This window comes from Raphanus sativus, unplaced genomic scaffold (genome assembly GCF_000801105.2).
Source record: "Raphanus sativus cultivar WK10039 unplaced genomic scaffold, ASM80110v3 Scaffold1524, whole genome shotgun sequence".
Classification (NCBI taxonomy): Eukaryota; Viridiplantae; Streptophyta; class Magnoliopsida; order Brassicales; family Brassicaceae; genus Raphanus; species Raphanus sativus.
In genome coordinates, this window is record NW_026616834.1 from 1 (window position 1) to 21,519 (window position 21,519).

General features: G+C 38.6%; 3 protein-coding genes, 1 long non-coding RNA gene and 1 pseudogene across 4 annotated transcripts; 2 read left to right on the plus strand and 3 right to left on the minus strand.

Moving 5' to 3' along the window:
* Nucleotides 1–550: 550 nt before the first annotated feature.
* Nucleotides 551–4,096, plus strand: LOC130504363 (YTH domain-containing protein ECT2-like). Its single transcript, XM_056998981.1, has 9 exons — nt 551–764; nt 1,027–1,100; nt 1,195–1,342; nt 1,415–1,491; nt 1,573–2,139; nt 2,228–2,818; nt 2,912–3,124; nt 3,224–3,370; nt 3,464–4,096. The coding sequence occupies exons 1-9, from the start codon at nt 734–736 to the stop codon at nt 3,602–3,604; spliced, it is 1,989 nt and encodes a 662-aa protein (XP_056854961.1). The 5' UTR covers nt 551–733; the 3' UTR covers nt 3,605–4,096.
* Nucleotides 4,097–10,113: 6,017 nt separating this feature from the next.
* Nucleotides 10,114–10,610, minus strand: LOC108809631 (uncharacterized). Its single transcript, XM_018581780.2, has 2 exons — nt 10,254–10,610; nt 10,114–10,166 (listed from the first exon to the last, which is right to left on the minus strand). Exons 1-2 carry the CDS (start codon nt 10,351–10,353, stop codon nt 10,114–10,116), a joined length of 153 nt encoding a protein of 50 aa, XP_018437282.1. The 5' UTR covers nt 10,354–10,610.
* Nucleotides 10,611–14,511: 3,901 nt separating this feature from the next.
* Nucleotides 14,512–15,838, minus strand: LOC130504362 (uncharacterized; annotated as a pseudogene).
* A 1,818-nt stretch (nt 15,839–17,656) lies between these two features.
* Nucleotides 17,657–18,371, minus strand: LOC108810729 (uncharacterized). The gene is made up of 3 exons (XR_001943167.2): nt 18,216–18,371; nt 18,010–18,120; nt 17,657–17,920 (listed from the first exon to the last, which is right to left on the minus strand). It is a non-coding gene; the product is annotated as an uncharacterized LOC108810729 (long non-coding RNA).
* A 2,154-nt stretch (nt 18,372–20,525) lies between these two features.
* Nucleotides 20,526–21,421, plus strand: LOC130504364 (uncharacterized). Its single transcript, XM_056998982.1, has 2 exons — nt 20,526–20,978; nt 21,098–21,421. Exons 1-2 carry the CDS (start codon nt 20,526–20,528, stop codon nt 21,419–21,421), a joined length of 777 nt encoding a protein of 258 aa, XP_056854962.1.
* Nucleotides 21,422–21,519: the final 98 nt, after the last annotated feature.

Genomic DNA, 21,519 nt, shown 5'->3' on the forward strand with positions numbered 1-21,519 from the left:
TTTATTTTGTTCCAAAATAATTGATGTTCTCACTATTCTATGAGAATTTAATAGCATTTGAATTTTATGACGAATTACAAAATGCTTTTTTTTTATTGGTTGAATTATTCTCATTTAATGATATTTGTATAAACCAATGTAAATTTTATAAAAATTTAGTATTTTTTTAATCTATGTGCTAAAACCTTAGACATTGCTTATAGTGATACAGATGGAGTAATATTTTGACAATTTTGGCTCTATTTTCAATAAATTTAAGATTTTTTTTCCTGGTCAAATATATATTTTAAGATTTGTATCTATCCAAAAGATTACCACTTATTCTGGATGGGAAATATCACTGTAATTACCAAAACCAGAGGGGTCAAGTCTTTATGACGAAAAAGGAAAGGAAATAACTTAAAGGGGAAGAAATATTTTTTTTTTTTTTAAAGTGTAATAAAGATAAAAGAAAAAAGAAGAGGAGAGGACGCTCGTGGATCTATTTGAATCACTCGAAAGGTTGCAGAGACACAAACCCTTTTTTTTTTCTCCTCACCTCTTCGAAAAACCCTTCTCCCTTTTTTTGCTTGGCGGCTGCGTCCACACATCTCACCACACCTCTCTCCTCCTTCTCCTCTCCCTAAACCCTAGATTCGATCTGGGTTTCTCTGATTCCATCTAGGGTTTCTATCTATCCTCTCTCTCTCGGTCGCATCCCGCGAAGAATCTATCAATTCGAATCTGTCAAATCATGGCTACCGTTGCTTCTTCACCTGCTGATCGTATCCTTTTTTGCTTACAGTCTCTCGATCTGTTTCTCTTAAATTGGATCTCGATTTGAGTTTTTCGTTTTCTCTCTCTCACTCTCTCAGTGCCGTGATTGGTTTCGTTTTTTTTTTTTTTCAGATTTACGTTGATTTAGGGTTTAGGGTTTCTCTTTGAGCAGAGCAATTGATGAAAATCGATTGAAAGATGTTTGCTTTTTCACTATTCTAATCGTTTTGGTCTTTGTTTCCTTGACTCACATTGTTTTTTTGTTTTAAGAATCTGCGGATATGTTGCAGAAACTTACTTTGGATTCACAACCCAAAGGTTCGGAGATTCCCGAGCCTAAGAAGGTGTGTGTGAAGTGTGAAGCTTGCTTTGGTCTTACCTTTACACTCTTTTTTGTTTTGTTAACAGGCTGATTTGTTTGTGTGTGTGTGTGTGCAGGCTGCTGTTTACCAGTATGGAGGTGTGGATGTACATGGTCAACAAGTCCCTTCCTATGACCGATCATTGACACCACTGCTCCCCAGTGACGCCGCGGATCCTTCGGTTTGCTATGTTCCAAATGCCTACCAGCAGCCCTATTACTATGGTACTAGTAGTAGCTTCCTACCTAAACCTACTCAACTTGTCACCAATGCTTATCTTTTTATGAAACTTTCAGGATATGGTGCGAGTGGTCAAGATTGGAGCGAGTTCACTGGCTACAACCCTAATCTTGAGGGTGTGGAAATGAGTACTGTAAGTCTGTACTGAATAGGTCCTTTCATTCTCTTTCACGTCTGCTCTTCTTAAAAGCTTTGATATTTTTTTTATTATCAGGGAGTTTATGGAGAGAATGGATCCGTTGTGTATCCTGGATACGGGTATGCTGCGTATCCTTACTCCCCAGCAACTAGCCCTGCTCCACAGGTTGGCGGAGACGGGCAGTTGTACGGTGCTCAGCAGTACCAGTATCCTACCTTTTTCCCCACTGTACCTTTTGCTACTACCCCTGCCACCCAGGGAGATCTCTCTGCAAACAAAGCTGGTGGTGGTGTGAAGACTCTACCTGCAGAAAGCAAGAATGTTGGGTCTGCTGCTGGTGTTGGGGCAAAGGGAAGCAATGGACCTGCTCCAGGGAAACCGAATAGCCAGCAGACCGCCATTAACAATGCCTCGAGCAATTTCTATGGTAATGGTGGTCCTGGAAGTGGCTTTGCTACTGGTTATCAGGATCCTAGGTATAGCTATGATGCGTATTATGGTAATCTGTCGTCTTACGACGCCTCTAAGTATTCGGATGGGCAGAGAGCTGTTACTGGTGGTGGAGTTACATCCTCCTATTCGAAGGGGGCCAGTGTGCCTTCATCCAGGAATCAAAACTACCGCTCAAATTCCAGTTACACTGTATGGTTTCTTTCTAACTCTTTTTTTTTGGTATTAACGAATGTATTTTGTTTTATTGACCTTCAATTTATGTTTCCTCTATGTGCAGGGTGTGCACCAGGCTGCAGCAATGGCAGGCTACGGTTCAACTCAGGGGTTGTACAACAGGATGTATCCAAACAAGTTATACAGCAACTATGGTAGCTCGGGGAGATCTGCTTATGGTTCTTCTGGGTATGATTCAAGAACAAACGGAAGAGGATGGGTAAACGCAACGGATAACAGATACAGAAGCTGGGGAAGGGGTAACGGTAACTTCTATGGAAATGAGAACAACGGAGATGGTTTGAATGAACTCAACAGGGGACCTAGAGCAAAGGGCACAAAGAACCAGAAGGGTGATTTAGAAGATAGTTTAGAGGTTAAGGAGCAGACTGGTGAATCGGATGTAACCGAGGCTGTGGAGGCGGAGAACACATGCATTGTTCCTGACAGAGAAGATTACAACAAAGAGGATTTCCCAGTGGATTACGAGAATGCTATGTTCTTTGTGATCAAGTCCTACAGTGAAGATGATGTGCACAAGAGCATCAAGTACAATGTTTGGGCTAGCACACCAAATGGAAACAAGAAGCTTGCTGCAGCGTACGAGGATGCTCAGAAGAAGCCTGGCGGCTGTCCTATCTTTCTCTTTTTCTCGGTGTGTATACAATCTCGAAATTAAATGCAGTGCTTTTTACACTTTGTTTGATAATACTGAGCTATATTAACCTTATTTTTGTTTGCCTTCCAGGTCAATGCAAGTGGACAATTTGTTGGGCTTGCTGAAATGACAGGACCAGTTGATTTCAATACGAACGTGGAGTACTGGCAGCAAGACAAGTGGACTGGCTCATTCCCTCTCAAGTGGCATATTGTCAAGGATGTTCCAAACAGTTTGCTGAAACATATCACCCTCGAGAACAACGAGAACAAGCCTGTCACCAACAGTAGAGATACACAAGAGGTAATAGAACTGTAAAGCTTTTGCATCTCTCTGAAGTTATGGCCTTGATTTTGTTTATTTTCTGGTGTTGAAAGTTTCTTTCGTGGGATTGTTTTATAGGTCAAGCTGGAGCAAGGTTTGAAGATTGTGAAAATTTTCAAGGAGCATACTAGCAAGACTTGCATTTTGGATGACTTCTCCTTCTACGAGGTTAGGCAAAAGACGATCTTGGAGAAGAAAGCCAAGCAGCAGCAGACTCAGAAACAGGCAAGAACAAAATAACAATTCTGTAAAACTTTTGTAGTCATAGTTTTACAACTTTGAGTGTTTCCTCTAACATTTAATGAATTAAATCAATAGGTAAGTGAGGAGAAGACTGCAATCGATGAGAAAAAGGAATCCTCAAATGCTGATAAGGAATCTCAAACTACCGGTGATGCCAAGGTTGATGAGAATGGGTCAGTTGCTAAACCAGTTGGTGTGGTTGCAAATGGTTGCTAGGTTAGTCCATGTAGCTCACGGCTTGAGCATTAGAGGCAACAAGAGAGCAGAAGATAACATTCCCGTTTACATTTTCTCTTGAGAACAAGGTAGTGCTGTGAGCTTTGAAGCATGGAGGGAAGGAGCTTTAGTACCTGAGATCCGTTTCTTTACCCTTTAGAAGTTCAAATCCATAGTTATTTTTTTCAATCTTTTCGTTTTCTCATTTTCCCCTCGTCTTCACAATTTTCAGTTTTTTTTTTCTTTTTTCAATTTTCTGTTGATCCTCCTACCCTGTAAAAATGCTTATAGGACCTAGAGAAAAGGACACAACAGCAGGGTGGGATTTGTTTTCATTTCTCTTGGATTTTAGGCAGTTTTTTTGTTCTTCTGTTTCTTGTTTTTGGTTCCGAATTGACTCTGTTTTGAGTTTTTTTATTTGTCTGAGACTTGGCCTTGGCCTCTTTTCACCTTTCTTGCTTTGGAAGTTAATTGAATCATTCCAGTTTAAAATTTGCAGTGTAAGAACATTTTTGTCTCCAAGGTACTAAAGTGAACTTTGAAACTAGACTAACTCATGAAACAATGATTAAAACTACAGGATACCTAACAAGGGTTTTCAAAATTATTAGTTTGGATATCTAAAAATTTCTCGACAAAAAAAAGGATATTTAAAAATTATGGGAAACCTAACCTAAAGTATTTCAAATGCTTACATTTGAGTTAATTGAGTTGAGAACTTCAAATTGAGAAACTCCAATAATTGGAGATGCTTTTAAATGCATCATGCATGCCAGTAGATATTGAAGAATCAACTATTTACCGAGAAAGATAAGAAAATTAAAAGGTATACTACAGACTGTGAGAACTGTGTATATTCTCAAACGCTTTGTAGGTCTCATTTGATAGTGAAGGGAGATCTGCATCACTCAAGGAGACTATCACAAAACCGAAACAGAGAGAAAGTGAGTTTGATTCAGAGAATTCCTTTTTCAATTATATAAACTTTTACTATTCAGTTATAGTTAAATTCGGATTAGTAATACTTTATACTTGGCTCGGTTAGGATACGATATTTTGCCCCAACTCTTCTACTTTTCTTACTAAATCAAATCACGGTTATGTCTAGACCATCACAGAACCGGGTTTTCACAAAAAAGAACTTGAATACTAGAAAATTCGCGGTTAACGACTTTGCAACATGTCAAGGTCTCGCAATAAAGAAAGCTGCTGAGATCATTTCACTGCCATTGTTTCTCCATAAACGATGACAAAGACGTGTTTCAAAAAAAAAAAAAAAAAAAAAAACGATGACAAAGACCTCGAAAACTGCGACACAAACGACACTGATGACGTCTCCTTGTCCACACTCTCCTCATCTTTGTATCTCCAGAACTTAAGAATAATCAGATTCTCCTCTTCAGTCGACCTCTGCACCACGATCCTCGACTTATAACCTCTCTTCCTCATCATCAAACATATCTCGACGGGTAAGTCGATGTCAACGTCACCAAGTAGAACCAACCCTTCTCAGAAAGCAAACGATCAACCACAGGCAAGACTCAATCAGTACAACAATCTCCTTTTACTTGCTGTTGGGATTCGAGACTACTTCAGAGACTACGTTAGCGAATACTTCAGGGACTTCGTCAAGATTTGGTGATGGAAATCAAACAAGATCGCATAACTTAAACCAAGACAAGGATGTCATATTAGGAAAATGAAATATCACTTTATTGAAGGTGATAGGTTCCTGGAAATATTACTTCTCATGGAGTTATGGAAGTTGCAAGTATTTTGGAATATTTCCTAATAGGTTTATGGAAAGGGGCGAATGCCCTAATCCAACTAGGTTAATGTAATAAACTCCTACTATATAAGAGGAGCTCGTGTGTACTCTTTTCTTAGAAACCTTGGCAAGGTCCGAAAGGTCCAAAAGTGACCAAGCAAGCCGGCTTGTGGCTTGTGTGAGAGAGAGAGAGAGGTGCTATGTCTTTGTACTTGAGATTATAGTGAATTGCCTCATTGCCAGGCCCCAGGGACGTAACCACGTTTAGGTGAACCCTGGGACATCAAATTCTTGTGTCTATCTTCTATAATTCCGTGTTCTTCTTCTGTTCTCCATATATCTACAAACTCATACTTTCTAACGTACTACGACAAGTGCATCAGAAAGTGCTTCAGCGAGTTTGTGTGGTGAGTTTTCCCAACAAAGTGGTATCAGAGCCTTAGGTGGTGTTCTCAATGTCTACTAAAGTAAGAATTGAGGTGGAGCGGTTCGATGGGAAGGGAGACTTCTCGTTGTGGAAGAAGAGGATGCTTGTGCATCTTTCTGTCCTTGGTCTAAAGGATGTATTAGAAGAGTCCGGGTCACCTTCTGTCTCAGCGATGAAGAAGGATGAAGACGAGGATGTTTACAGGGAGCGGTTGGTGGGCTTGGAAGATCAGAGACGGTGATGAATCTGATCAGTCTCAGTGTGGGAGATCATGTGTTAAGGAAGATCAAGTTGTGTACTTCAGCGGCTTCTTCATGGTCTGTGCTGGAGATGTTATTTCTTTCCAAGACTCTACTGGATATAATTCACTTGCATCACATATTATATATCTTCAAGATGGTTGATACTCGGAGTATGAGAAGATCAATGGCTTCTGGAAGATGGTGTCTTACCTGTCAAGCGTGAATGTAACTGTGTCAGAGGAGGTGCAAGGACGATTCTGTTGTTTGAATCTGCTACCTTCACAGTTCGGCTCTCTCAAGGAAACGCTTAAGTACGGCAAGGATGTTTTGTCGTTGTAAGAGGTGACGGTGTTGCAAGGTCTAAAGATCAAGATCTTTAAACCTCTAGGGTTTCACATGATGATGGTGAAGGATATTATGCTAGAGGCGAGTCTGAGAAAAAGATCTTGTGAGGATTGATAGGGTCGATTCTAGATCAAGCTCAGGGTCTAGAATTACCTGCTGGTTCTGCGGAAGCAGAGGAACACCAGGAATAACTGTTATGTTACAAAGAAGAAGTATGACAAAGAAGCTGAAGTAGTGGGTGTGATAGATCCTGGTCCAGAGGGTGATGCACTATCGGTAACAGATATGCAGCGTCATGATAAGTGGGTGATTTGTTCTGGATGTTCTTACTACAGGTCGTGTAGGAAGGATTGTTTTTCACATGGTTCAAGAGCTGACTTCAGGGAAAGTACTTCTTGGTAATGATTGCGCGGTAGGAGTGCAATGGATTGGTACAATCAACAAAGCTTATGGAGGTTCGGTTAAGACACTCATAGATGTCAGGTATATTCCGGAATTAAGAAGGAACCTGGTATCTTCTGGAACCTTGGTTTATTAAGCTTGGAGCATATTGGCGGACGTGGGAAGACTAAGTTTTACAAGCATGGTAAGCTAGCTCTTCAAGGAACTGTGTCTCAGTCATTGTACCTGTTAGATGGAGAAACTGCATCAGGTGGAATATATAGCAGTGGCAGAAAGAAACCATCTATGGATGAGACAGTCTTGTGGCATAGACGTCTTGAGCACATGAGTATGAAGAATCTACAGATTCTTGCCCCAGAAGGGGGTGATCGATAAAAAGGACGATTGGAGTTTTGGAGTTCTGTGAGAGTTTTGGGAAACATGATACATGTAAAGCTCTCAGGTATGTACATGCGGTTTTGTGTGTGGATCTCCAAATGTAACTTCAAGTCTGGTGTGGATGTTACCCTCAAGGTGACCTTGCGAATGGTACCATGTGGTCTTGTTGTCGAAAGTCTTCTTAACCAAGGGAGTTAAGCGGCGTGTTCCGTTGGTACAGACGGCGGTGCAAGATGGGTATGTAGTATTTTTGCTGGAAGGTTGAAGAATCACTGGTTTAGGTGGTCCTTGTTTTAGGAGGGTGGTTATAATACTGTAATCCACGGTTTTATATTATTGATGAGGACACTACGTCAGACCAGAAGTTGAGACTTCAGGTGGAGCTGTTGACAAACGGCTGATATAGTTGCTGACGTAGATGTTGAACAAGGTGACGCTGCATCAGACCGGAAGTTGAGACTTCAGGTGGAGCTGTTGACGAAACAGCTGACAAGCTGTTGATGCAGATGTTGAACAAGGTGAAAGTCTTGAAGGATGTCGGCTAGGAATGGACAGAGTATGAAGAAGAATAGTGCCACCTGCACGGTACTCTGTCCAAGGATGTAGCAGGTTTTATGCTATATGTAGCTGATGATGTATGTGCTGAAGAACCTCGAGACAATCATGGAGCGATGAGCAGCAAAATAAATTGGTCAATGGAATGAATCATGGGGTGAAGAGATGACTTCACTGGATAAGAACCAAACCTGGAAGCTTGTGAGAAGGCCTGAGAAGCGTGAAGCGATTGGCTGCAAGTGGATGTGTTAAACTGGAGTCTGGTACAACTGGTGTTGAGAAGCCTGGATTCGAGGCTTGGTTAAGTTGCAAAGGAATATTCTCAGAGAAAGAGAATTGATTATCAAGATGTGTTCTCACCCATCGTGAGACATGTATCTGTGAGGTTTTCTGCTACAGAGAACTTTGACTTTGAGCAACTTGGTGTAAACCGGCCTTTCTTCATGGAGTATTTGAAGAATGGATTTACATGAAGCAACCAGAAGGATTTCAGCTTGATGGAAGAGAAGATCACGTGTGTCTACTTCATAAGAGGAGTGTGTCAACACCTGCTGGTGTACACTTCAGAGCGTCTGCTGTAGTAGATGATGAAGCAGAGATGAATGGATGATATTCCATGTACAAGGAGTGATCTGTTATATGGGTTGGTTAGCAGGTTTATGAGTAAGCCTGGGATGGTTCATTGGACTGCGTGGGAGTTGAGATACCTCACGGGAACACAAGATCAGACTATGCTTCAGAGAAGAATGAAGTGTTTATAGTTGAAGGATTTTGTGATTCGGATCTTTGCTTCCTGTTTTGGACAAAAGATTGTTGATCTCGGATTATGTTTACATGGCTGGTGGTGATACAATCAGCTGGAGATCAAGACTACAAACTGTAGTGACTCTGTCAACGACTAAAGCAGAGTGTATGGCGCTGGTTGGAGGTGTCATAGAAGTGGCGCTGGTAGGAGGTGTCATAGAAGGAATGTGGTTAAAAGTGGCTTAGTGTAAGAGCTTGGATTCAAGCAAGACACGGTGGTGATATCGTGTGACTCTCAACGTTCATTGTTTCCAGTAAAGAACAATGTGGATCGTGAGAAGGCTAAGCACGTCAGCAGAAAGGTGCACTTCATCAAGGATATCGCTCAAGGTGATGCAAGTGTGTAGAAGTTAAATACTTCAAGAGATCCTGCTGATATTGTAACCAAGGTGGTTCCTGAGTTTGAGGAAGCTGTTAAATTTCTTGGGATGGTCGAGAGCATCGACTTCATCTGGCAAAGCACGAGTTTGCTTAACCTAAGTAGTGGATCATGTTTGATGTCATCAAGGTGGAGTTTGTTGGGATTCGAGACTACTTCAGAGACTACGTCAGCGAATACTTCAGGGACTTCGTCAAGATTTGGTGATGGAAATCAAACAAGATCGCATAACTTAAACCAAGACAAGGATGTCATATTAGGAAAAGGAAATATCACTTTATTGAAGGTGATAGGTTCCTGGAAATATTACTTCTCATGGAGTTATGGAAGTTGCAAGTATTTTGGAATATTTCCTAATAGGTTTATGGAAAGGGGCGAATGCCCTAATCCAACTAGGTTAATGTAATAAACTCCTACTATATAAGAGGAGCTCGTGTGTACTCTTTTCTTAGAAACTTGGCAAGGTCCGAAAGGTCCAAAAGTGACCAAGCAAGCCGGCTTGTGGCTTGTGTGAGAGAGAGAGAGAGGTGCTATGTCTTTGTACTTGAGATTATAGTGAATTGCCTCATTGCCAGGCCCCAGGGACGTAACCACGTTTAGGTGAACCCTGGGATATCAAATTCTTGTGTCTATCTTCTATAATTCCGTGTTCTTCTTCTGTTCTCCATAGATCTACAAACTCATACTTTTAACGTACTACGACAAGTGCATCAGAAAGTGCTTCAGCGAGTTTGTGTGGTGAGTTTTCCCAACACTTGCATGAGACGAAAAACCAACGTTGATAATCAATTTTGGTAAAAATATTTTTGTTCTCATAGTTGTAGACTCAATACATGCAGTAGACTATATATATGTAAAATTAGTTCAGTGAATTATATTTAGCTCTCTTTTAGTTTATTTTACAAAACATTTTTTTTATTAAAATGATGTTTTTGTAAAAAGAGAAGACATTTTCTTCTTTTTACAAGACAAACAGAGTTGAAGAGTGAACAAGGCACATACACAATACACGCACAAGACAAGATCACACATACTGTGACAAAAAAAAAAAAAAAAAAAAAAAGACAAGCCACGCATAACTAGCTATATATCGACAGGGATTGTTATCAAAATGATAGAACAACAAAGAACGGAAGGTATCGATTTGATCATGAGGCTGCGTGGCTGATAAGTGACAAATAGCATGTATCTCGAGCTGATTTCGCCTTGCTAAGATCCACCGCCGCCGGATCTTGATTTACTAGGTGATGCTACAGATCGCACTGTTGGATAAATTAACTTTAGTTAGTAAAATAAAACGGAATATACGGAGCAAAATCGGATGATAATAAATAGTTAGGACTCCTTACAAAGTTTCCGGAATTGGTATGGTTGAGTTGAAGCTGCATAAGATGAAATTACCAAAGAGAGAACCAGAAACAAAGCAACCAACCACAAATTTATATTCATTTTCTTGTGTCTCTGTGTTGGTGTCTTTATTAGTTATTTTAGGTGTGTAATGTGTCCAGTTACAGATTAAAACGTGAGGTTTATATAATGAGCAGGCAGCGTATGGAAAATTGGAAATCATATAGCCTGACCTGAAGAAGAGTCCTGACGTAGACAAACATGTGCTTATTCTTTTAACGTGTTAACTTATGTCTTTGTCCTTCACTTACGATGGTCTTCATTAAACTCGATTTAATCCGTGACTTCGTCAGTCTTCACAATAGCCTATATGGTAGAGATCCAATAAACACACAAGAAACCCTGTTTAGTGGGGGAGATTATGTCTGATCTTTTAGTTTTTCTTTTTCTAAATAGAACTATACAAGTGAGAACTGAAATCAATCATGATAGGCAAAATAGAAAAAGTTGTGGGTAGTGATTGGGGATTTGAATTTTAAAAATTTAAAGACTTTACAATGATCTAAAGTTTGTAAATTCAATATTTTACCAATTACACTTTGGATTTCCTAAACTTTCTCAAGTCCCTAAAAACATTAAAAGCTTTAACTTCTATTTTCTCTTCACGTTTCTTTGCTTTTTTTTTTTAAGCTAGAACTAGATTGTGATGAAAGGGCAGGGTTTTTTTGTTGTTTTTTCAGTATAAAGATTAACTATTATTCCCTCTGTTTTTTAAAGATGTATGTTTTAGGAATTTTTTTTGTTTCAAAAAGATGTATTTTTCATATTTTCAATGTGATTTTTGTCAACTAATTATGAATAATTGTGAATCTCAAAAACATTAATTGTATTTCTTGAAATTTTATTGGTTTAGAAATATAGGAAATATAAAATAACAAAAAACTATGCACTAATAAGTAAAATTTAATATGTTTTATTAAAAAGTGTGAAAATCTCAAAACATGTATTATTTAAAAACAGAGGGAGTATTTGTCAGGTTGTTCGTAATCAAGTGGCAACTGAGCTTTTCCTTCGGATCCTGACATTAAGAGTTCGATCTCTTCTTACCTCAGTTTGAGGATTTAGGTCCAAAGTTATCATTGACAAAAAAAAAAAATTAACTATTATTCGTTTTATTATATAAACTGTAACATGATCAAGTTTCAATTATACGGGTTTGTAATAGTGTATACTGTATAGCGAAATTTAAAATGCATCATACAACCGTTTTATGTTTGTAAATAAGTTAAACAATGTTTTATCCGAAATTTTTACTTGGGCTATTATATAATTTTAAAGATTTATAATTATATAAATTATTGCTAAACATATAAAGTGGTCAATATTTTGTTTTCTCTTAAAAATAAAAATAAATAGAACAAATATTTGGTCAAAAGTGATTTACATGAATTTATAACTTTTTATTAAAGAACATATAATTAACTTTTTTTTTGAAAATAATGTTTGAATTTTAAAAAGTGTTTTTATATTCGACCCAGATCTGCTGAACTGGTAGACCCGTACCATGTATATAATCTAGTTCGGATTTAATGAAAAAATCGTTAATTAAAATTCCGATAGAACCTGGTAAAAACCCCAAAATTTATTATTAACCTGTGATCTAATACCAATGATCAAATAAAACACAAAATATCTGATATTATTTTTATTTTTTATTAAATTAATCACATACTTTTTAATACTACATAAATGTGTGGTCTTTAAACTTAGACTCAACTTTTATTATGTCATCCAAATAAAAAAAAGATAATATAAAAACTTATTAATATGACAATATTAGTTTATTTTTGTTATTAATGACCTATTATAAATTTGTATTTTTCTATTTCTTATTTTTGATTTAAAATTAATTTTGTGATACATAGATTTAAGAAAATAACATTATAATGTCATTATGTTTTTTTATTAATTTAGTTTCAGAATATATATGTCTAATATTTGAGCATAAAATATTTATATTAAATAAAAGTAACATATTTTATAAATATGTGTAAGCCCATTATTTGTTGATCCATTTAAATATATTTCTGCAGACCTAAAACTAAAAGACTCAAATGCCATTAATGAATTTTATTAATCCTTTGTAAAAATAAGTCTATTTTTGAAAAACTTAAAACATTTATTAAGGGTATAATTCAGGATGATTCTAATTTAATGGTATTAATACGAGACTTCTAATTTTTTTCTAAAGCTACAGCCTACAGCCATAAAAGTCTTAGCCTTCATGCCCTTATCATCACTAATGGTCTCATCAGACGATAATTTTCAAAGTCGTGAGTCATGAGTACAAGACTTATTAATTGTTATACACGTGAAAATATGAAAGAATTTGAATATTGAAATGTCTATGTGAAATAAATATATGTGAAACTCACCGGCGCTATGCATATACAGTAATTTTAATATTTTGCTTCTATATAAATTACACCTTATTTTATCTTTTCCTTCTTTATAATAAGTTTTCTCTCGAATATTTATTTTATATGAGTACAGTAAAACCTTTATAAACTAATAATATTGAAAGTACACCAAAATTATAAATTTTTATTAATTTATAGAGATTATTAATTTATCGATATATTAATTGAATCAAAAATTCAATTTGAAACTATAAAATTATATTAATGTATAGATTTTTAGTGTGTATTAATTTATCGAGTATTAATTTAAAGAGGTTATACTATATTATTTTCTTTTTGCAAGTATAAATTTTGCCTTTATTTAAATTTTCCGATAAAAAAGGTTATAAGTTATTTTATAACACTAAAAAATTATGAAAAGTCCTTTTATGAAAAAAAGATTACAAGTCGCATGACTTTGGAATGATTTAAGAATTTTAATTTAGGAAGGATTATATTGAGCTGCGAAACTGAGAGTATAATTGGATGGTATTGAATTTGTATCTCTCTCATAAACGCTCCATCTTCTCTCATCACCAAACACTTTCAGTTTTTCAGATCTGCAGCTCTGGCGGCTTCCATAGCGTCGGGGCTGTGCTTTCATGTTTGTATATTTTCTCAGTGTGGTTCTTTTTAACATCCGTTTTGTATCTGTTTTTTTTTTCATTTCTTCTCTGTTTCAATGGTAGACTGTTTGTAAGACGTGGTGTGGTTTGATCTTTTCGTCGCGGTCGGTGGCTTGCTTGATTGATTTTGACCAGATCTGTATTTTTTTTTGGTGTATGGTGCTGGTTGATGCCGTCTCTGATGTGGGTTGTTAATTCTTCTATCAGATTTGGTCAAATCTTCTTGTTTGAGTCGTTGGTGGATGGCGTTTTGGTCCTTATGTCTCCCCATAGTTGGGGCTTTAGTCTCTGGGAAGAGGTGGTTCACATAACACAATCTTCAACGGCTTTTATCTTGGAGCTTTGGATTCAAGCTTTCTTCTCTCAGTTTAGTTTCGTTAATGGCGGAGTTCCGGTGGAGGATGCTCACGCTTTCCAGTCGTATTGGGCTTTCATGTGGTGGATGTGTGTTTCCTGTGTGGGCTTAAAAGCTTGTTAAAGTTAATGTATTTATGTTTTGGGCTTTGGTTGGCCTTTTGTGTTTGATGTTAATATTGGGCTTTGTTCATTTTGAACCTAGACCTTTAATAAAATACCAGATGACAAAAAAAAAAAATTGGATGGTATTGTAGTAATAAATTTTGGAGTAAATACTTTTTACTCTGAATCCCACTGAAATACATCCAATCAGAATGAAAAAGGTAAGAAATTGTTTCCACTAAGTTGCGCTAGAAAGCAAACTAATTGCTTGGTTTTTAATTTTTATTGATTTCCCACCACCTTTTTACTCTAGAATAATGCAGAGTAAACTAGAGTAACATATGTTGTTGACCAAAAGAAAAAACAACTAGAGTAATATTAAAATAATTAATGCTTTCCACTTTATTTTTTCTCCTATTTACTCTGATTTACTCCGCTGAAGTTTCCAATCGGACCCTGAATGTTACGCATGAACTGAACCATTTATTGAACAAGATGAGAAAAATTAAAGGCGAGTTGCTTACTGAAACTGGATCTTCTTGATCTATTTGATGATTCTCAAAGGCTTTGCAATTGTAGGATTCCTATGACATGGCAGAAGAGCAAGGAGTGATGAAAAATCAATATTCAAGTTTTTTTTATATACACCAGAGTAGAGAATATTCAAGTTCATAAAACAATATCAAGTGTTTTCTCAATCCATTTGCAACTGTAAATTTGTAATCATGTTCGATTATATATAAACTTTTACTAAGCAGTTGTAATCAAATTCGTATTAGTAATCTACAAAACCGATAGACCAACACAGAACCGGATTTTCATAACAATCGAACACTAGAAAAAAATACATGTCAAGTTGTCTCAACAAAGAAAGCTCCTGACATCATTTCATCGCCACTGTTTCTCCATAAACGATGACAAAGACCTCGAAAACTGCTTCACAAACGACACCGGTGACGCCTCCTTGTCCACACTCTCCACCTCCTCTTCCTCCCTCCAGAACTTAAGAATAATAAGATTCTCCTCCTCCGTCGACCTCTGCACCACGATCCTCGACGCGTAACCTCTCTTCCTCATCACCAAACAAATCTCAGACGGGTAGTTCGAAGTCAACGTCACCAAGTAGAACCAACCCTTTTCAGAAAGCAAACCATCAACCACAGGCAACACTCTATCGATAACACTCCTCCCGTTCTCCCCTCCCGCCCAAGCAGAGGCTATCCCTTCAACACCAACCTCGTACTCAGGCGTGGGGACATAAGGAGGGTTCACCACCACCACGTCTACACACCCGGCGAGCCTCTCCTCCAGACAAGAAGCTATGTCCGTGCATACAATCTCGGCAGAGACGCCGTGAGCTTGCAGAGTCTCGTTCGTCGCACGTGCGGCGATGGGGTTCGTGTCTGTGCAATGTAATGAACGTTGGGGAGATTGTCTTTGAGGAGGAGGATGAGGGAAGTGATGACGTATCCGCTTCCGCAGCCGATCTCCATACAGAGTTTAGGGTTGTGGTTTATTAAGTTGGTTTGGTCGGCGAGTAGTGCGTCGACTAGAGCGAATGAGTCGTCGCAGGGGTCGTAGACCTCACGATGCGAGCTCACACGCATGATGTCAGCGGTTCTTGATGACGTCATCTTGGACATTGACAGGCTATAATAATAAACCAGACAGACAGTAGTTAGAAAAAGGTTGGAACTTTGAGAATTGTGTCTTAAAAAGCAAAATCATTTTAAAAACTAGAAAGTTTGAAACTTTACGATTCATCATCAGACATGAATACGATTTTACGAGAGATTAATCAAAAACAGAGTATCGAAGAAGTTCTAGTAAGAGAAAAGAGAGTTTTTTTTACCCACTGAGGATTGAGGATGATCCCGAGAAAGTGTTAAAGAATCGAGCTTTTGGGTAGTATTCGGGTATCTTCGAGGAGGGTAGATTTCACCGACGGCGACGGTGACGGCGGAATGAATAAGGTTGAGAAAATGCCTTTTGAGTTTCTCTAAATTACACTTTAGCCCCCAAAACTTTCATTATAAATAGGATAATGATTGAATATTCCGTTACATCTAAATATCTAATCAGTTGAGTTAAGAATGGGCCGTGTAATGGGCCTAAAAGCCCTTAATGGGTTAGTACATGTTAGACTATTCGGTAGAGAGTCAGCCCCCCCCCCCCCCCCCCCCCCACCCCTAGAGATGATGATCGTGATTCGTGAAGATGTACCCCGGTTCATCGCTTTAGATGATAACAACTTTTTTGATTAACCTTCGAGTTCGACTCATTTTACAGTAATTTATTTTTCATAGATTCCTCTTCTGATGTTGCGACAGGTCTTCTTCAAAGAGGAAGAAAACATCATTAAAGAAAGGTAAGCATTTTACTGAAACCTTCATGTTGTACTCATTTGAGTATACGAAAAAAAAAAAACTATTCCAAGCTAAGCCAAGTTCACTACCACTGCCACTGTTTTATCCCCGGCGTTCGCTTGATGCCATCAAGTTGATGGGGCGAAACATTTTCCTCTTCGCTAATAACATTAACCCAATAATCACTGGTTTTCCTGAAACCTTCATGTTTTAGTCATTTGGTTACTTTCTAATATTAACAACAGAGTTTCTTTAAAAAGAAAAAAAAAACGACAGAGTTTATGGGTTTTACCCTTTTTTTTTGTTTGCGATTCTCTATGCTCTAAAAATATATTACTAAAAAAATAAATCTGTATACTTGATTTAGGAGGTAATTCTTAATTATGGAAACGGAGAAGGAAAATTTTATCTACACTGGTTTATAAAAATAGATATGAACTATCTATATAAACCCTTGTAATCCGAAGAAAAACATTTAAAAAAAAAACACAAGATTAAAATTTATTTTTGAATAAGAGGAGGATAATCATGAAAACTTTGATGATTTGCTTATTGGTGATTTGTAGTGTCGTGATAATAGGAAATGCAGCAGAAGTGTCGGGTAAGCATTTAGATCCAGGGGTGTTTAACCGTTGCTTGGGTCCTAACCCGCCACCCGGATGTCAGGTTCCCGATTCCAAGGAGAAAACTCGTACACCCGCTCACGACTATCGTCGTGGTTGCCAGAAAAGTCAACATTGCCGTCAAGATTAAAACCTTATGGTGTTAAACTAACATTAACCCAAGAATCCTAATAAGTGATTTCTGATACTATATTTACATATAGACAAAGATTATGCACTCTGTAATATGTTATTATTATTATTATCATTATCATAATCATATCGTTGTACATATTATGTTTCAATTGTCGGACTATTTTTTCAAGTATTTTTTTGGCATGCAATTACCAACACAAGTTTGGAATAATGTATTGTGATAAATGTATAGATCAATTACCTTCAAATAATGTAATATAAATGTATTATTCACAAATATTTATATCAGTCAAAATAACCATCGAACACTAGAAAAATTCACGATTAACAGATGCTAACATGGCAAGTTGTCTCAACAAAGAAAGCTCCTGACATCATTTCATCGCCACTGTTTCTCCATAAACGATGACAAAGACCTCGAAAACTGCTTCACAAACGACACCGGTGACGCCTCCTTGTCCACACTCGTCGCCAATAAACATTAACCCAATAACCACTTTTTTCATTTGTGATTAAACGAAATTTCTTGTGAATTTGCTGTTTTTACGGACCTCTTAAAGATTGTAGCAAATTAAGAATGCGCTGAGAGTGAGAGATGACAAGAAGAAGAACAAAGAGAAGAAGATCAGAATGTAACTGATAGCATGAAAAAGAGTAGTATTTGGCATATTCAGTTTTAATATTATAACTGGGTCGACGTTTATGATCTGCAGGATCTTGTGACCCTGATACCAAAAGATTGTAAGAGCTTATAATTTTTATGATTATTACAATGCATATAAATAAAATATCAGTTATAAAATTTAGATGGGAAAAGTCATAAAAAAGAACAAACAGGTTTCTAATAACAACAACACTCCAGGGGGACAATGGTGTCACAGGATAGGCAACTGTGCTCAGCATGACAAAGGCGCAACTGTGCTCAGGAGACTACTACAGAGGCTTAGAATTTACTCAAACATGTATGGGAGAGGTCTTACAGCCATGAACGCATCGACCATCTGATTATATAGAAGAAGAAAAGAAAAATCAATAAAAAAAACGTCTAATAAAAAAAAGAAGTTTAAATTAAATCGAACTTTCTTTTTACCTCTTCAGTAACAGCAGCTCGAGCCCTGCGGTGTCTCTCAACAATTTCTATCACAACTTGGATGAGACGATTCTTTACTGTTCCGGTTAACATTCGTCCTTCTCCATACTCCTGAAAACAATGTATTATATCTTTCAATCTCATCAAGCAACTTCATCATTCTCGGTAATGGAAAACTCGAGGCAAGTATATGAAAGCTAATTTACCTTCTTTATGTGTTCAAGTTCGGCATCATCTTCGAGGAAGAAACTCAAATACTGAAACGGTATGTCTTCCTGTGAAAAAAAAAAAAAAAAAACAGAGACTTGTTAAAGTTTTCTTATAGCACTAAAACCAATAAGGGATCGGATCAATGTGCCTAAACAAAAGAGAATTTTATCACTCTCCGGATTCTTTTGCAGACTTTCTCCAGCCGGGGCATTCTGATCACTCTCCGTGTATCTTCAAGATCCCTTCGATCAGAAGGAGGGGGCGTAAGCCTTTTAAATTTTATCATCATGTGATTGATCACCCGGAGTTACTTCTACTGTTGCAGACGCTTGGGCAGGGGCTGAAGTTGTTGGAACTAACCAGTACAAGCTGGTTCGTCGAATGAAGTTACTTAAGCCTGTTCTCAGAGATCTAAATAAGAGGCATTTTAGTGGAATTTCAGGGAGAGTTAAGCAGCAGACTGTGGTTGTTGAAGGTTTACAGCGTGCATTACTAACTCAGCCTGATGGTAGCACAGCATTTGAGGAGCATAGGGAGCGGGCAAAGCTGAATATACTTCTTAATGCGGAACAAAAATTTTATAGGCAGAGATCTCGTGTGCGATGGGCTGATGTGGGTGATAGAAACACCCCCTTCTACCACAAAACAGTGGCTCAAAGGAATGCCGCTAACCATATCCACTACCTGATTGATGAATCTGATCACTTCTTGGGAGGCATTGAGGATATTAAGTCGCACTCATCTGCTTATTTTCAGAGTATTTTGGGTCAAACGGACATGCCTTCCTCGCCGGTTAGTGTTGATATCCTACAAGACCTTCTTACTTTCAGATGCTCTGACCTACAGCATGCTTACCTGAAACGAGAGGTTCTGGAGGCTGAAATCAAAGGCACCATTTTCTCAATGCCTCTTAACAAAAGTCCAGGACCAGATGGTTATTCGGTGGAATTCATTCGAGCTTCTTGGGATATTGTGGGCAGCGATGTGGTCTCTGCCATTGCTGAGTTCTTTCGGAACGGTCGTTTATTAAGAGATCTGAACACGACTTCTATTGCCCTTATCCCAAAGAATGCAGCAGCGTGCAAGCTAAAGGACTACAGGCCTATTAGCTGCTGCAATATTGTCTATAAGGTTATCACTAAGATTATCGCTAACCGGCTCAAACCTATCCTCCAATCTTCTATCAGCCGCAGTCAGTCTGCCTTCCTCAAGGGTCGGTGTCTAGGAGAGAACGTTTTGCTTGCATCCGAGTTGATTAGGAAGTATGAGTCGCCAAACTGTGATCGCAGTAGTATGCTGAAAATAGATATCCGTAAAGCTTTCGATACGGTATGTTGGGACTTTGTTATCAAGATTCTACAGGCGCAAAATTTCCCACCACTCTTCGTGACTTGGATCAGGGAGTGCATCTCCTCCCCGAGGTTCTCCATTGCAATTAATGGTGAGCTTGCTGGGTTCTTCCCTGGTAAGAAAGGGTTGAGACAGGGGGATGCCATATCTCCATACCTCTTTATAATGGTTATGGAGGTGTTGTCTAAACTCTTGGAGAAGGCTGTAGACATGAGACACATTAGGCTTCATCCTTCGTGCTTCACTCCTAAGATTACTCATCTCTTGTTTGCGGATGATCTCCTTGTGTTTTCTGATGGATCCAGACACTCAATAACTGGGGTGAAGGCTGTAATGTCAGGCTTCAAGGAGTGGACAGGCCTTGATATGAATGATGTGAAGTCCGAGATCTTCTTTGGTGGATTTACAAATACTGAGGCAGCAGTGATAAGTGACATCTCTGGCTTTAAAATTGGGACATTCCCAACTCGATATCTTGGTCTCCCGCTTAACCCGAAGAAAATCACTTTCGCTACGCTGCAGCCATTCCTTGAGCGTATCTCCACTAAGCTCAACTCCTGGACTGTTAAGAGCCTATCTTTTGCGGGGAAGATTACTCTAGTATCTTCGGTGATCTATGGGATGGTCAACTTCTGGAGCTCAGTGTTCTCTCTGCCAAAAAGGTTCTACAACAAGGTGGACTCCATGTGCGCTTCTTTTCTCTGGAAAAACAAGACTACTGCAGGTTCTGGCGCTAGAGTGTCATGGGAAAATATTTGCAGGCCTAAGCAGGAAGGAGGGCTTGGTATTAGAAGATTGGAGGAGTTCCAAGCAGTCTTTGAGCTTAAAAGAGTATGGACTTTCTTCTCTGAGTCAGGATCAATTGGGTGGCTTGGCTCAAGAGTAATGTATTTGTTGGCCAAAGTTTCTGGACTGCTGCAGAAGACTCCAGTAGATTCTCCCCTACGGTAAAGCGGATGCTAAAGGTTAGACCTCTTGTGACCGACTTGATGAGGTGTAATATTGGAGATGGGAAAAGTGTGAGCTTTTGGTATGATTGGTGGACTGATTTTGGGCCTCTAGTCTCTATGTTTGGCGAGAGAGGACCGAGGGAGCTGCAGATCCCTCTTGACTCGACGGTTTGCAATGCAACTCAGAATGGGTTCTGGTCACTACCTCCAGCCAGGTCTGAAGAGGCAGAAACACTCCAACTGGTTCTAACCACAATGGAGGCTCCTTTAGATTCGCGTGGAGGGGACAGATTCTTGTGGAGGAATGGTCCTTGTTCTTATTTGCCAAAAATTCTCGTCAAAGGGGACGTGGAACTTCATTCGGCAGGTTTCTCCTACAGTTCCTTGGTCAAAGCTTATCTGGTTCAAGGAGGAGATACCCCGATGTACCTTTGTTACGTGGCTAGCTATTCAAGCAAGGTTGCCAACCCGTGATAGGCTGGTATCTTGGGGAATGAACGTTCCAGCGGCATGTCCTCTCTGCCTGATGGATTGGAAACCATGATCACTTGTTCTTCACATGTGACTTCTCTAAACAGGTTTGGGATTGCTTCACTGGCTGGATGCTGCCTACAACTCCAGCTTCTTTCGACTCCTTGCTGTCTCTCATTGACCACCAGCGGTTCGTGACTTATAGGGGTGGTCGATCGGTCTTAAAACTCTTGCTGCAGGTAATAGTTTATAGCATTTGGCGTGAGAGGAACAACCGCATCTTCAGGCAAGCAACATCTCCTGTAGCTGCGGTCTATGCAGGAGTTGATCGGCTAATGCGAGATCGCCTCCTCTCAGTTCCACCCCGTGCTGAAGACTCCTTTTCTTTGCTGCAGCTCTTCTTTTCGATTATGTATTCTTATCCTCCTTAATTTGCTTCTGTTTTATTTTGTAATAAGTGGCTTGCCACAACTATGTAAACTCAGAAAATTGGTATTAATCTTAACATTATTTACCAAAAAAAAAAAAA